The sequence below is a fragment of the Aedes aegypti genome, chromosome 2 (assembly GCF_002204515.2).
Source record: "Aedes aegypti strain LVP_AGWG chromosome 2, AaegL5.0 Primary Assembly, whole genome shotgun sequence".
Classification (NCBI taxonomy): Eukaryota; Metazoa; Arthropoda; class Insecta; order Diptera; family Culicidae; genus Aedes; species Aedes aegypti.
In genome coordinates, this window is record NC_035108.1 from 65,749,747 (window position 1) to 65,765,413 (window position 15,667).

Consider the following 15,667-nt stretch of genomic DNA (forward strand, 5'->3'; position numbering starts at 1 on the left):
CGTCAACTGATCCGAGTCTCGTTTGGCAGTGATCCCTCTTTTCCGCCGACCGCGCTTTTTGCCTGTTTGCAGTTGTTCCACGAATTCGTTACAAGCACTCCCCCAGTCGAGGATATCGAGCGCAGAGGCTCCTTCAATTTCTGCCGGTGGTTCGATCGGTTCTTTTGGGACCTCCACCGGTTCTGGTTTGATTGGGCTGGAGGGCCGCGATGATCCCGCTTGTGCGGGGCTGGTGGAGGCTGTTGTGCCGATTGAGGAGTCGAGTTTGGCATGTCAAAGTTTGGGATTGGCGTGTAAGCCTTCATGGCGCCTTTGGAGCGAAAATGGGACGGTGGAAAGGAACTCATTTCCGGGGGTTTTGAGTCTTCTTCGGACATTTCCGAACTGGTTTGCTTGCGCAGCTGGTTTATGCGTTCCTTCTGCTCCAAGCTGGTTCGGAGCTTGGAAATGACTGATTGATCTGCACCGCGATGTTGTGGCGACGGAGCGGGAGAGCTTTTGTTAAGAGATTCCTGACTGGTGCTCTGATGCGGGGGTGTAGATCTATAGTCAGAGCTTGGCTTTGGGGCATCACTGATCAAACGAGGTATGTTCTCGTACGACCGATTATTGTGATGAGTTTCGATCATGCTTGACGGCTTGGTTTGTGCATGGTTTGGAAAGTTATAGTACTCGGGCCGTAAAGCACTTTGCAGAACTTCAGGACGTTTGTAGTTTTGAATTGACGGTTGTGATGAAGATTGTGGTTGAGGTGGTTTCTGTCCACCATACTGAATATGAGACTGCATGACTACAGTTGGGGGCTGTTGATGCTGATTGTTGGTTGGCTCAGCAGAATTTGTCGACGACGAGGAGGTTTTATCTAACGATGATCCAAAGTACTTTGAATCACCGTGGCCGTGACGAAAGGGCTCCGGCTTCGGATAGAAAAGTCGATCATCCGGTTGACCGAATGGTGGTTGTTGGCGGTAATCCCTCTGGTTTGGGGATTCTTCCCGGGCCCTTGGAACTTCAGGTCTACTGCTGGGAGGGTGATAGCTAGTGATGACTGAAGTATGAGAATCAATAGGACGAGTATTCTGATGAGTGTTGGGTTGAAGCACCGAGTGGTTTGCCATGGATGATAGTGGTTGGCTTTGTGGCGTATTCAGCACTCCTCGCGTTATCGAAGGCATCTCAGAACGTTTTTCTGCGTAGTAAATTCCGGCAGGTTGAGGGCTTGCTGGTTCATGCTTGATAGGAACCTGGTAATAATCTCGTGGAGCTGCAGGACCTGGATGTGGAGGATAACGATAACTGTTTTCATACGGCCGATGCAGATTTGGTTCATCTAGGCGAGGTACTTTCGGTGGAGACGTCTTCGGAATAGCCTCTGCAGGACGTTTCTTGGCAGGAGCCAGAGCGCCTGGTATTCTAGTTGAGAATTTTCCTGCTTGCAGATCGGCAATGACCTCAGCTGATGGAGAGGCTTGCTTTTTGAGCATGCTTTCTACAAACCTTCGATCTTCGATTCGAGGGTCATCCATCGACAGTTTGGGAATTCCCGGAGGATGCTTACTGCTGCGTGCCACTTCATGTGGTGGATAATATACACTTCTGCTTGAGGCGGAAGTTGGTGGCTTGGCCCCACCAGGGTAGAAAGGCTCCGATTTGGGTGGAACACTTTGATATTGATGTGGAGGCAACGGTGCTCCAGGCGGTAATCGTGGTGGATAGGAAGGCCCAGGAGGTGGTTGCCCTCTATACGCTTGCTGATCTGGATGATCAGGTCTCGGTTGTTGAGGAGGATAGCGGTTATCTGGAGGGTACCGTGCGTCTCGCATGTTATCTGAGGGACCACCGACAGCTCTATAGTTGGCAGACATGTAAGCATCTGTCTTCTTATCATAACCTGGTGGGATTCCAGATCCGATAACGGGCATTTGTCGATGATCTGGATGTTGAGGCATTGCTGAAGGTATCGATTTTGACGATGGACCTGCGGCTTGCATTTGTGGGTGATGTGGGGGAATCGGTTGAGGTTCTCTCACCATGTGAGGATGGTATGGTTGTGACGGTTGAGCAGGGTGAGGTTGCTTCCGAATGTCTTGAGTTGGTCGCTCAGGTGCACTAGGAATGTGCTTCTTAAAGTTTGGATTGAAGTTAACTTTGGGCAGAGCATCACGGCTTCTACTGCTATGAGCATAGTCGTCGCAACCCGTAGAATCGGCCTTAGTTTTGACCGTTTTTACGGACAGATCTAGCGGAGATTCTCGTTTAGTGGTACTGGTAGCCGGTGCTATCGTCGTCGAGGATGGTGCTGCTGGTGTTGAGTTGACCGTAGCGATTACCTTGACTGGGATGTTTTTATTCACCGGTGGTTGAATGACAGGGTTTTTCCGTTCATCTCGAACGGGAGGGAGATGCCGATCATGACCGTAGCCAGAGGGTCCAGGTTGTGTTGGGGGATTTGGGGTTGTTGCTGCTGCTGCTGCTGCTGCTGCTGCTGTTGTTGTTGTTGTGGTTGTTGGGGCTGCTGCTGCTGCTGTTGTTGTTGATACCGCCATGTAGGTGCACCTCGATTGTCTCTACTCGTAGAAGGTACAGCTGGAGCCTGTCCTGGAAGGTGCGGGTAAGGATGCGAGGAAGCTGATTTGGCTGGAGGTACGGCCGGTTGATATGGATGTCCCGCCGCTGGATATGGATCCACGTGAGGATGTTGTCTGGCTTCTGGATACATAGATCTACTCGACGAGCCACGTTCTTGACTGTAGGTATTGCTTATCACAGATGGATTGTCCGGAGGCCGTTCGTACGATGAGCTTGGATAAGGGCTTTTCCCCACAGGGCCGTATTGAGACGAAGATCCTGGATGTTCGCTCCCCGCCGGGGGGTACATGGGATGATGCGGGGGTTGCGCTTTGGAACTTGAAGCTTGAGTTGGAGGATACCCAGATTGCTTTGGGTGATGATACAGTGATTCACTAGAACTGTATCGTTGCGCGGGCGAGGAATCCCGACTAGAGGATTTGTAAGGCTGGGTGGTTCGGATTTGCGTATTTCCACATCGGAAGCTACACGCTGCTGATAATACTGTCCATAGTTGGGATTGTCCTGCGGTGGGTACCGTGTCCCTTGAGGGTGTACTGCTGAGGTAGGAATGACCCGAGGCCTTCCATATTCATCTCGGTATGCTTCATGGGTCTGCTATCAGCAGGTTTATAGGGAGCTTGTCTGTATGAGTATTCTGTTGCTCCACCAGGATAGGGTTGTGAGCGATGTGGTTCAACAACCTTAACAGCAGCTTTGGCTTGCTTCTCCTTCAGTTCATGGGCCTGATAGACTTCAGCAAACTTCTGCTCCATGTTGTAGTCCAATTCTTTGTAGCCCGGTTTGTAGGTTTCCTTGTTGATTTCTATGCTAACCACTCGTTCCCCGTTTCCCGTAGGATAATATTGTGTATACTTGGTCACAGCACCGGGTGGAGGTGGTGGTCCCACATAGGGAGACGGTGAAGACGATGACGAAGGACTAGGAGATTTGTAAGCATGACTCGGACCCGGTTGGGGTCCATAGGAGTGTACTGGACTAGGTGAGTTCTTTTGCTGTACGAAGTGATTCGGACTGACTGAGGGCGGTGCTGATGAAGGCGAGGATGTGGAGCTTCCATGAGGGCTAGGGATTGCTCGGCTTTGGTTGGGCCAATTTGAGGGTGGATGCATCATACCGCTCGGTCCAGGCTGGGGAGGTTTGCTAGGGGCTGGCACAGGACTTCGATTCTGCGCGTGCATCGGTGTGGGTGATGGAGTAGCAGATGAAGCAGGACTAACAGATTGCTTGTGATGCTCGGGAGGAGGGTAGTATTTAGAGCCCGAGGGGTTTGGAGGGGCGGACTGTGGTCCACGGTAGTACGGATCATAGGGCGATCGATCTCGAGGAAGGGTATGCTCTTGGCTGACGCGAGGTCGAAGCTCCTCTTGTTGTCTAGCGGACGGAGGCATCCGCAAGGAAGACTGTGGTGGCATCTCGTACGATTGTTTGAGCTTGAAGTCTCGATAGAGAATTTCTTGAGTTTCATTTCGACGTTCCGAGGCAGGAGACCGTGACCGCGGAGTTTGGTAAGATTGAGAAGGGTAGTGGGAATTTTGAGCTGGTTGTGGATTGCTGGCCGCTGGACGACTGTCATTAGTTTTGAGCGTAATGATGGTGCCTTCTTGGCGGAGTTGTTTTTCTTTATGTTCCAGTCTGAACTCGAGGTCTTTCGATTTCGGCAGCGGTTGATGCGGTTCTGGGTAGTACGTCTTAACATTGTTGACGATGATTCCACCTGGATGCGTGACCGGCACGGAAGATGGAGTTGACTCCTTGCTCTTACTGGGCGGATATGGTGGATAGCCTGGATAAGATTGAGCAGGAGGTTCATTGCCCAGAGGGGATGGCCCTTTGGGTCCGGTTGGGTAGGACTGGGGATAACGATCCCTCTCATTTGGTTGATTGTACGGTTTGGATGGGTACTCTAAAGCAGGATTCCAGGGTTTTGAGGATTCTGGAATACCAGCTGCTTTGTGAATTACGTGCGCTTTGGGTTCCTCCAGCTGGACTTGGGCGGTAGACTCTTGCCTATACATATTTGGGGGGTACGGCTTCGATGCTGTTGGAGCTGATTTCTCGATTCTGTAACTATTGAGATTCGACGGACCTTGCTGAGCACCGCTGGGTGGTGGAGCTTTCACAACTCCAGGTTGTGAAGTAATGCTCTCTGGGAAGGCTGGATTTTTTAGCTGTAGATCACTGATGTAATTTCGCTGTTTACTGATTTCGGCGAAAGATGATGGATTCATGTAGGAGGACCGTTCTTCTGGCCTGGAAGACGATGCTGCGGACGTTGTAGGCATCGATTGATGCTGTTTGGCGGCAAAACTTTTGGAGAAATCAGGATTGGCGATCTGCAGCTCATGAGATCTTGCAGTTGTCGTTGATACTGGTGCTGGAGCTGTGGACGCAGATACTGGAGGACTTGTGACGGTGCTGGATTGAGGGCCAATGATCCGACTAAAGTCAGGCGTCTTCATCTGCAGTTGGCTTAGGCTTTTGGTGGGTGCCGAGCTATTGCGATCTCTGCTTGAAGTGGTAGATGAGGGAGTATTCGATGTCAGACTCGATGCAGAGAACATTGGCTTGCTAAAGTCTGGTAATTCTGCGTAATACATCGCTTTGGGACGTTTTGCGATTGGGGCAGCATTGTTTGAGTTTGTTGATTGCTCAGTCTCCTTGTTGGCATTTGATATATCTAAGGAAGCAGCAGTACTCACTGCCACTACCGCTGTAGTTGTGGTCGAAGCAGTGGGACTGCTAGCTGCAGGAACCGTTGAACCCGTGCTAGTTTGAGGCCACTCTCGGAAGTCCAACGAAGCACTTTTACTATAGGTATCACTAACACTTTCTTCGCGAACGTTTTCAACATTGGCACCACTGTTGACTTTAGCGTCTACGGAATGTACCACCTGTTCGCTAGGCTCTTCTGTCCGATTGGGTTTCGATTCAGAGCTGTCGCTGTTGTTTGCATTGCTTCCACTGTCACTACTGTTACTGTTGGAGCTGCTCGGTGAAGAACTCGGTTCTGCGGAAGCAGGTCGAGCATTGGAGCACGCTGGCGGTGTGGTCTTGGAACTGTCAAACGTACCGCTGCCACCGCCTTTAAAACCTTCTTCCTTTGCTTTATCACTTTGTCGTAAGGGGCCACCGCCTAGAGCAGTCCTACCGAGGGACGAAGTCGTCGCCAAGGTTTTTTCAATGGTGGGATTGCTGCCAACACCACTCATTATCAATCTACTATTCTCCAGTCGTTTGCTACTGTCCTGCATCCCGTTCAAAAGGGAAAACTTTATCACCTTGTGCATCAGACTGCCACCCTCGACTTTCACTTCAATCTCGTCGTCGTTACCTTGGGTAACATCGAGTATGCTAAGATCACTAATACCGTTTATCTTTAGACTATTATCACTAGTAACGACATTCCGGATGCCGAGGCTGCTTCCACTATTACCACTACTGCTGCTGTTGCCAGCGATAAAGCTGTTGGTATTACTAGTACTACTGCTATTGTTACTGCTCGAGGGAACCTCGTTTGAAGTATTGGTTGGGTTTGGAGTTTCCGTAGGCGTCTCCGTTGGATTATCTGATGAAGTTGGTTGAGCATTGGCCGATACGTCCTCTTCGGATGGCTGATTCTGTTGAACCAGGTCCGTCATCTCAGTACTGCTTACAGTGACGCTATTTTCTTGGGATGCGGGATCAGGTTTGTCTTCCTTGGGAACGATGGGTTCTTCCCGGGGTGGTGTCGAAACCTTTGCAGGTTCTGTTGTTTGACATTCTTCCGTCACTGCTGGTGGAGGTTCACTGGGAGCCAGTGGATCTACCATGGGCTCCTGAGTGGGTGATTTCATTACATTGTCTAAGGTGTTGACCGTGACTATTTCTGCGGAAGACGGTTCAACTGGAGGGCTTTTCGCGGCTGGGGGCTGCGTTTCGACAGTCGGTTGCTCAGGATTATGTGGCTCGGAAATATCCGGTGGTTGCGCAGATTCAGCCTCTTTGCTTGACTGTGGTTCCACTGTGGAAGCGGGTTCCATCTCCGTAGAACTCGGTTCTTGTTGATCGGGCTGTTCGCCAATCGCTAAAGGATCTGTCGCTGGTTGCGACTGATCCGGCGGAGAGCCGGCCTCTTGTGCTGATTCCATGTTCTGGAAATAGAATAGAGAGAAGAATCATCATCAGTTAAACGCATCAACAATGCGACCACGTGGATCAGTCAGAATACCCATCTCGATGCAGGACGGCACTCGGCTGTGACATTACAAGTTCAATCAACCGAGTTAATCGTCGTTGCCTCGAAATGGCGATAAAAATAATTGACGCGAGGCAACGCGCCGCATCCATTGCCTGTTCTATACAAGTCGCGACTGCCTGACACTAATACCACTACTGCTTCCGAAGCTACAAATAGCACATCGAAGAAAAAAACAAAGCCAAGCACATTCTACGTCGCACAGCCAAACAGACCGCGCGCGAGTTAACGAATGATAAACAAACAAGAGCTTCCCCGTCGTTAGACGTCCCGCCGTTCTCATTCGCTCGAGTTCTCGAGACCCATATTGCAAATGCCGCACGTTGCCGACACCTATGGCACCTTACCGCTACGCCAAGATCCACTTGTGCTGAAAAGTGCAACCGAGCAGTAGGCGGCGTCTGTTCTCTATACCTAACGTTCCGTCGGAAGGAATGTCGCAATTCGCATTCAATCAAGTGTGCATGGGAAACGACGACGACTGCTAATCGCCCTTCTGACGGACGGCGTTCGTTAGAAAGTACATAGTAGGCCCTGCCCGCTCCAAAACTGCCCCAGTTGTCGCTAGATTTCACGTTCTGGTCCAAGATCGCATCAGACAGCACCAATTCAAACATAAGCGAGGAAAATGCGGCACGATGCGATAAATTTGAATTTCAAAAACGAAAAATTCAAGAGGACACTGACCGCGAGCATCGATGGGCTGCCTCCTCGCCGATATCCGTTCCCCTTGGACGACGACGGCAGGGTTGATGATGTTCGCTTAGTCGACTTAAGCGCCAATGTGCCCAAAATGAATTTTACGTTGCTATGCATTTTTCAAACATGTGAGCAGCACTAATTTGTTCGAAAAAAAAATGAGTGTGGAAGGAAAGCAAACTGAAATGAGCATATATATATACACCTACTGATTGGTCACAAAAAATTATGTATGTGTTTGCAGATGATAGAAATACAAAATTAACCAAAATATCTCTAACAGTAAAATTTTGAATATCAATCTTTAGCAAATACACAGATTTTTTTGACCGAAATTGTGTATGGATGGAACAACGCAGCTGGCCTCGCTAAAACACATTACCCCGGCAATGATAGTGCTGGTGGTTACGTCGACCATGCGAACAGAGGAGCAAAGGAGTGTTGAAGGAAAAGAGGCGCAGAAAAATTGCCAAACGAAAATAAACTCCCGCAAAAGCTAGGGCGGATGGCGTCGTCTTCGTCGTCGTCGTATAAAACGGCATTTCGATCATGTGCGGAGGAAACGACGAGGATGCAAAACACTGCTCACGAAGTTCAAGCGAAAAACAAGAAGCATCATCGCGTTGCAAATGTGCACTCGAATTGTTGCTGGGAGATGCACTTTTTTTTTGGGCGAGACTGCAATTTAAAACCACGAATTTTTCGAAATATGAACATTTTACTCTCATTGATTCAAATATGTACGGAGAGAAACGTAAATATGCAGAACGAAACCATGAAGTTAAGATAAATAATTTCAAATTAGCATGAGTTTTGATGACCGTCAGAGAAATATTTTGGCTTCTAGATAGCAGTCGTTTATTAAGCTTCTGAAGATTTGTTTTTCAGCTCCAGATTCTAGATGAGAAAATACTTTCAGCTTGTTGAGAGAAGCTTTTCTGTTTGTGGAGAGAATCTATTCAGCTTATAAGAAGTAGCCGATCAGCTTGTAGCGACGACCTTTCCAACTTTTGGAGAAAAGATTTTAAGCTTCTGAATAGAAGCTTATCGGCTTAAGTTGAGAAGCTTTTCAGCTTCTGAAGAAAAGCTCATTAGCATCTGGAGAGAAGCTCATCAGTTTCTGAAGAGAAGCTTATCAGCTTCTGAAGAGAAGCTTATCAGCTTCTGAAGAGAAGCTTATCAGCTTCTGAAGAGAAGCTTATTAGCTTCTGAAGAGAAGCTTATTAGCTTCTGAATAAAAGTTTATCAGCTTCTGGAGAGAAGCTTCTACAGCTTCTGAAGAAAAGCTCATCAGCTTCTGGAGAGAAGTTCATCAGTTTCTGGAGAGAAGCTCATCAGCTTTTGGAGAGAAGCTCATCAGCTATTGGAGAGAAGCATATCAGCTTTCGGAGAGAAGCTCATCAACTTCTGCAGAGAAGCATATCAGCTTTTGGAGAGAAGCTTATCAACTTTTGGAGAGAAGCATATCAGCTTTCGGAAGGAAGCTCATCAACTTCTGCAGAGAAGCTCATCAGCTTCTGGAGAAAAGCTCATCAGGTACTGGAGGGAGGCTCATCAGCTTCTGAAAAGAAGCTCATCAGCTTCTGGAGAGAAGCTCATCAGCTTCTGGAGAGAAGCTTATCAGCTTCTAGAGATAAGCTTATAAGCTTTTGGACAAAATCACATCAGCTCCAAGAGAGAAGCTCATCAGCTACTGGAGAGAAGCTCATCGGCTTCTGGAGAGAAGCTCATCAGCTTCAGGAGATAAGCTCATCAGCTTGTAGAGAGAAGCTTATCACCTTCTAGATAGAGACTGATCAGATTCTAGAGACAAGCTCATCAGCTTCTGGAGAGAAGGTCATCAGCTTCTGGAGAAAAAATCATCAGCTTCTGGAGAGAAGCTCATCAGCTTCTGGAGAGAAGCTTATCAGCTTCTGAAGAAAAACTCATCAGTTTCTGGAGAGAAGCTCATCAGCTTCAAGAGAGAAGCTCATCAGTTTCTGGAGATAAGCTCATCAGCTTCTGGAGAGAAGCTCATCAGCTTCTGGAGAGAAGCTCATCTGCTTGTAGAGAGAACCTTATCACCTTTTAGATAGAGGCTTATCAGATTCTGGAGAGAAGCTCATCAGCTTCTGGAGAGAAGATCATCAGCTTCTGGAGAAGGTTATCAACTTCTGTAGAGAAACTTATCAGCTTCTGGAGAGAAGCTCATCAGCTTCTGGAAAAAACTTATCGGCTTCTGAAGAGAAGATTATCTTTTTCCGGAGAGAAGCTTATCAGCTTCTGGAGAGTAGCTCATCAGCTTCTGGAGAGTAGCTAATCGTGTTTTGGAGAGAAGCTCATCAGCTTCCGGAGAGAAGCTCATCAGCTTCTGGAGAGAAGCTCATCAGCTTCTGGAGAGAAGCTTCTCAGCTTCTGGAGAGAAGCTTCTTAACTGCTGGAAAGGAGACTTCCAGCCTCTGAGAAGGAGACTTTCCAGCTTCTGGAGAGGAGACTTTCCAGCTTCTGGAGAGGAGACTTTCCAGCTTCTGGAAAGGAGACTTTTCAGCCTCTGAAAAGAAGACTTTTTTGTCTCTGGTAAAGCGACTTTCCATTTTCTGGAAAGGAGACTTTCCAGCCTCTAGAAAGGAGACTTTCCAGCCTCTAGAAAGGAGACTTTTTAGCCTCTGGTAAGAAAACTTTCCAGCCTCTGGAAAGGAGACTTTCCAGCTTCTGGAAAGGAGATATTCCAGCTTCTGGAAAGGAGACTTTCTAGCCTCATGAAAGGAGAATTTCCAGCCTCTGGAAAGGAGACTTTCCAGCCTCTTGAAAGGAGACTTTTCAGCCTCTGGTAAGAAAACTTTCCAGCCTCTGGAAAGGAGACTTTTCAGCTTCTGGAAAGGTGACTTTCCAGCTTCTGGAAAGGTGACTTTCCAGCCTCTAGAAAGGAGACTTTCCAGCCTCTGGAAAGGAGACTTTCCAGCCTCTGGAAAGGAGACTTTCCAGCCTCTGGAAAGGAGACTTTCCAACCTCTGGAAAGGAGACTTTCCAACCTCTGGAAAGAAGACTTTCAGCCTCTGGAAAGGAGACTTTCCAGCCTCTGGAAAGGAGACTTTCCAGCCTCTGGAAAGGAGACTTTCCAGCCTCTGGAAAAAAGACTTTCCAGCCTCTGGAAAGCAGACTTTCCAGCCTCTGGAAAGTCGACTTTCCAACCTCTGGAAAGGAGACTTTCCAGCCTCTGGAAAGGAGACTTTCCAGCCTCTGGAAAGGAGACTTTCCAACCTCTGGAAAGGAGACTTTCCAGCCTCTGGAAAGGAGACTTTCCAGCCTCTGGAAAGGAGACTTTCCAGCCTCTGGAAAGGAGAATTTCCAGCCTCTGGAAAGGAGACTTTCCAGCCTCTGGAAAGGAGACTTTCCAGCCTCTGGAAAAGAGACTTTCCAGCCTCTGGAAAAGAGACTTTCCAGCCTCTGGAAAAGAGACTTTCCAGCCTCTGGAAAGGAGACTTTCCAGCCTCTGGAAAGGAGACTTTCCAACCTCTGGAAAGGAGACTTTCAGCCTCTGGAAAGGAGACTTTCAGCCTCTGGAAAGGAGACTTTCCAGCCTCTGGAAAGGAGACTTTTCAGCCTCTGGAAAAGAGACTTTCCAGCCTCTGGAAAGCAGACTTTCCAGCCTCTGGAAAGCAGACTTTCCAGCCTCTGGAAAGGAGACTTCTTGGCATCTGGGAAGGAGACTTTCCAGCCTCTGGAAAGGAGGCTTTTCAGCCTCTTGAAAGGAGACTTCCCAACCTCTGGAAAGGAGACTCTCCAGCCTCTGGAAAGGAGACTTTCCAGCCTCTGGAAAGGAGACTTTCCAGCCTCTGGAAAAGAGACTTTCCAGCTTCTGGAAAGGAGACTTTCCAACCTCTGGAAAGCAGACTTTCCAGCCTCTGGAAAGAAGACTTTCTAGCCTCTGGAAAGGAGACTTTCCAGCCTCTGGAAAGGAGACATTCCAGCCTGTGGAAAGGAGACTTTCCAGCCTCTGGAAAGGAGACTTTCCAGCCTCTGGAAAGGAGACTTTCCAGCCTCTGGAAAAGAGACTTTCCAGCCTCTGGAAAGGAGACTTTCCATCCTCTGGAAAGGAGACTTTCAGCCTCTGGAAAGGAGACTTTCCAGCCTCTGGAATGGAGACTTTCCAGACTCTGGAAAGGAGACTTTTCAGCTTCTGGAAAGGAGACTTTCCAGCCTCTGGAAAGGAGACTTTCCAGCCTCTGGAAAGGAGACTTTCCAGCCTCTGGAAAGGAGATTTTTTAGCCTCTGGAAAGAAGACTTTTCAACTACAGGAGAGGAAATTTTTCAGCCTCTGGAAAGCCTCCTTTCAGCCTAATGAAACTCGGCGAGCCTCGTTGGATAAATGTACAACTGAAAAAATCATCATTTTGCAACTTGTTGCATAAATAACTATTTCCAGCCTCTGGAAAGGAGACACGTTTCAGCCTCTGAAATGAAGACTTTTCAGCATCTAGGAGGGACACACCAGCCTCTGGTAAGAAGACTTTTCAGCCTCTGGAAAGTATACTTCCCAACTTCTGGAAAGGAGATCTTCCAGCCTTTGAAAGGAGACTTTCCAGCCTCTAGAAAGGAGATTTTCCAGTCTCTGGACAGAAGACATTCTTGACTATAGTGGTTTTAGCCATATGTAAAAGTGTTCAAAAATACGAAAGCAATAAATCAGTCATAACTTCACCCGTAACTTTTCAAAAGGACCTATCTACATTGATAGGCTCTCTTTATTTACTTTCTTTTTAATCAATAACTGATCCACATTTACCACTTTTGTTGCGTTCCTTTTTTGTATAAAACGCTAGCCAAGGACATTGTTTTTCGTTCTATAGTGAAAAATTCCCAAAAGTTTCAGTATTACACTGTTAAATTGAAAGAGAGCGATAGTGGAGATGATCTCTCATTGTTATATAGCTCGCTTTGAAAAGTTGTGCGAGAACACATGCTAAAAACACGAATACATTTTACAGCTTCTGAAAACGAGAATTCCAGTGTTTGGGAGATTTTCTAGCATATTGAAAAAAGACTTACCTGCCTTTGGAATAAACATTTTCAATCTTTAGAATTTGGGAAGCAAGCATTTCAGCTTTTTATAAGGCTATTTGATGTTTGATAACAATTTTCTTTTTCACAACCGAGTGTAAATTCTCGAAAACTTATTCAAAGAGCCTCAGATCAGAAAAGTAAAGGAACTTACAAATTCAATTTTTTACTATAAGAACGTTTTATTTCCGGATTTACATAATGACTTGAATTCGCTTTTCAACTTTCGCAACCTAATAGCTTCTTTCACCGTTCCGTTGTATAGAGACACAGTGACTTAATCACGAATCGAAACAAAAAACTACTTGAGTCGAGTAAAACTGGTACAAAAACGTCGTAAGTAACTGTATGAAACGGCAGATCATTTTGTCAAATTTTCTGTGTGGCAAATAATAGAAACAACCTACCTAGTTGTTTTACACGAGCTGACTGTATGCAAAATTTAAGCGATGTAAAAATGTTTGAAAAAATGTTAAAAAAGTGATTCATTGTAAAACAGTTTTAGTAGACAGGTTTTGATTCTTCTTAAGTAATTTTCTCAAAACCGTATGAAAGTTACTTACGTCGATTTGAAAAAGTAATCAAGAACTATGAGCAAAAGAATGAAAATGGATATCTTTCGGGTTCTTTAGTTTCAGAGAGCAATGTGGATCGCTGATAGTTGATAGTTAATGCAACAGAGAATTGGGTGGAGTGGATACGAGTATCTAACACTGAAGAAGGCTGCAAGTGGTAGTAGAAATACACGTATCTGCCAAAGATAAGCTATTAGGGCGGAACTTAAAGATACAAGGTACTCAAATCTATATTTTTGATTCCCTATTGAGATTATGCTCAGAGGGTTCGAATACTGTAAAAAAAGAGCATTTATGTTTTCACTGACAATTGTGTAAAGTAATAATCATTTTTGCCGCTTGCTATTCATAACCGTACTTTGATCGATTGTCACGATCGCCCGTTGCCACACAACGACCGGCGCGGCGCCTATGTAAAAAAAGGTGGTAATTGAAATTCATTCCCAGAAAACCGGCGACCGGGCTTCGGTCGCTCACTCACTCACTCATCGGAAAACGACTTGCTAAAGCTTCGCCATTAATTTTCATTATCCGCCGGTTTCCGTTGCCTTCGTCGTCACCGAGAGTTTTCCAAGGACTTCACCTCCCTGAATCCCTCCATGGAACTGATGCTGCGTAGATCCCGGTTCTTGGAAACGCTTCCAGCTTCATCCCCACCAACGAGGCCGACACAGACAGCAGCGCTGGGAAGGCCACACTGATGATTTAACGAATAATGATTTCGGGGAAAAGCTGCGCTCCCGATTCGACTGAAGTGGGCCTTCGAGTTATGGCAGTAATAAGGGCAATAATTTTCCGGGAATTTTCATTGAGTTTCCATGTAGCTTTGCAGTACATGAATAAACTGAGCACACGCAGTCAGTGCATGTGTCCTAGTATAATTCGCAACTACATTGTCAACCTTCAATAAAAATGTTCCCTATTCGGTGCACGTCGCACATCGTCGTAGTCTATGGGATTTATTTCTACCCTCTGGCAGCGCGCACATGACCATGAACGAAACATTGCCACTTGCAAAGCTACTCCTTTCCCTTGACGGGTCCCTCAACGGGCGGGACGAAGTTGTTTTTGTCGTGAGCATTTTCGTTGTTGGCATTGATGGAGCGGCGCCCAGATGGATGGACGGCTTCATCCTATTAAATTAGGTAATTTGGGATGCAAATTAACACGCACCTTATAAGTAACGAAAAATCATTATGAAGACAAACACCAAAAGTTTGGAAAAGCTTCTTGTACAAGTTTGGAAAAAGCTTCTTGTAAAATCTTTAGAAAGCTGCTTATGAAGCTTGATAAAGCTTCTTGAAGAAGCTTGAGGAAGCTTCTTGTAGAAGCTTGAGAAAGCTTCTTGTAGAAGCTTGAGAAACCTTCTTGTAGAAGCTTGAGAAAGCTTCTTGTTGAAGCTTGAGAACGCTTCTTGTAGAAGCTTGAGAAAGCTTCTTGTAGAAGCTTTAGAAAGCTTCTTGTAGAAGCTTGAGTACGCTTCTTGTAAAAGTTTGAGAAAGCTTCTTTTACAAGCTTGAGGAAGCTTCTTGTAGAAGCTTGGAAAAGCTTTTTGTAGAAGCTTGGAAAAGCTTTTTGTATAAGCTTGGAAAAGCTTCTTGTAGAAGCTTGGAAAGGCTTCTTGTAGAAGCTTGGAAAGGCTTCTTGTAGAAGCTTCAGAAAGCTTCTTGTAGAAGCTTGAGAACGCTTCTTGTAAAGTTTGAGAAAGCTTCTTTTAGAAGCTTGAGGAAGCTTCTTGTAGAAGCTTGGAAAAGCTTTTTGTAGAAGCTTGGAAAAGCTTTTTGTAGAAGCTTGGAAAAGCTTCTTGTAGAAGCTTGGAAAGGCTTCTTGTAGAAGCTTGCATAGGCTTCTTGTAGAAGCCTGGACAAGCTTCTTGTAGAAGCCTGGAAAAGCTTCTTGTAGAAGTGTACAAGGTTGTAGAACCTTCTAGTAGTAGCTTGGAAGCTTAAAAAACCTTTTCATAGAAGCTTGGATGTAGAAGCTCAGAGTATCTTCTTGTAGAAGCTTGGCTGCATGAAAAAGCTTCAAAGTTTCCATCAGAGAATCTTCCAACAGTTCTACCTGTGATTCCATCAAAAGTTCAACAGTGAATTTCTTTAGGGATTGTATAAGGTATTCCTACTGGGAATCCATCAGGAATTTCACCAGGAACTGCTTTAGGAATTCTACCAAAATTCCTTCATGGATTTCATCGGTAATTCCACTAGAAATTTAATCAAGAATTTGTCCAGTGATTATATATATGGTAAAGGTCAACCTGACGTCAGGTGTAGAACGGAAATCCGTTTATGATCCCTAGAAACTGAAAGCCGAAAACCCCAAAAAGATAACCTCCATCACAGTCGATTTCTGTACATTCCTGTAAAGATTCCTTCAGAAATTCAATTCCTTCCAAAACATCACCTGAAATTCCTCATAGGATTCCATCCGGAATTCCACTAGGGAATCCTTTAGTAGTTCTTATAGGGATTCCATCAGGAGAACATCCAAAGTTTCCATCAGCAGCTCTTGTAAAGATTTCACTACG

General features: G+C 46.2%; 3 protein-coding genes across 6 annotated transcripts in view; all 3 read right to left on the minus strand.

The window, feature by feature from the left end:
- Positions 1–2: 2 nt before the first annotated feature.
- Positions 3–1,484, minus strand: LOC110676917 (pollen-specific leucine-rich repeat extensin-like protein 1). Its single transcript, XM_021846729.1, has one exon. The coding sequence runs from the start codon at positions 1,482–1,484 to the stop codon at positions 3–5; it is 1,482 nt and encodes a 493-aa protein (XP_021702421.1).
- The window catches only part of LOC110675616 (mucin-5AC-like), a 168,436-nt gene continuing 153,383 nt past the window's right edge, over positions 615–15,667 (minus strand). For 3 of the 4 annotated variants that reach the window (XM_021841091.1, XM_021841090.1, XM_021841089.1), the window contains one exon: positions 615–6,722. In XM_021841091.1, the coding sequence (XP_021696783.1) occupies positions 3,054–6,719 (3,666 nt within the window). In that variant the 5' untranslated portion in view covers positions 6,720–6,722 and the 3' untranslated portion in view covers positions 615–3,053. Of the gene's footprint in view, positions 6,723–6,799; positions 6,902–15,667 lie in introns of those variants that run through there. The other variant, XM_021841092.1, reaches the window with a different exon arrangement.
- LOC110675617 (GATA zinc finger domain-containing protein 10-like) lies at positions 2,319–3,049 on the minus strand. The gene has a single exon (XM_021841094.1). It carries the CDS (start codon positions 2,876–2,878, stop codon positions 2,351–2,353), a length of 528 nt encoding a protein of 175 aa, XP_021696786.1. The 5' UTR covers positions 2,879–3,049; the 3' UTR covers positions 2,319–2,350.

Excerpts from the sequence above, each read along its gene's own strand:
- LOC110676917 (XM_021846729.1), bottom strand. The coding sequence starts at position 1,484 with ATGCTCAAAAAGCAAGCCTCTCCATCAGCTGAGGTCATTGCCGATCTG.
- LOC110675617 (XM_021841094.1), bottom strand. The coding sequence starts at position 2,878 with ATGTACCCCCCGGCGGGGAGCGAACATCCAGGATCTTCGTCTCAATAC.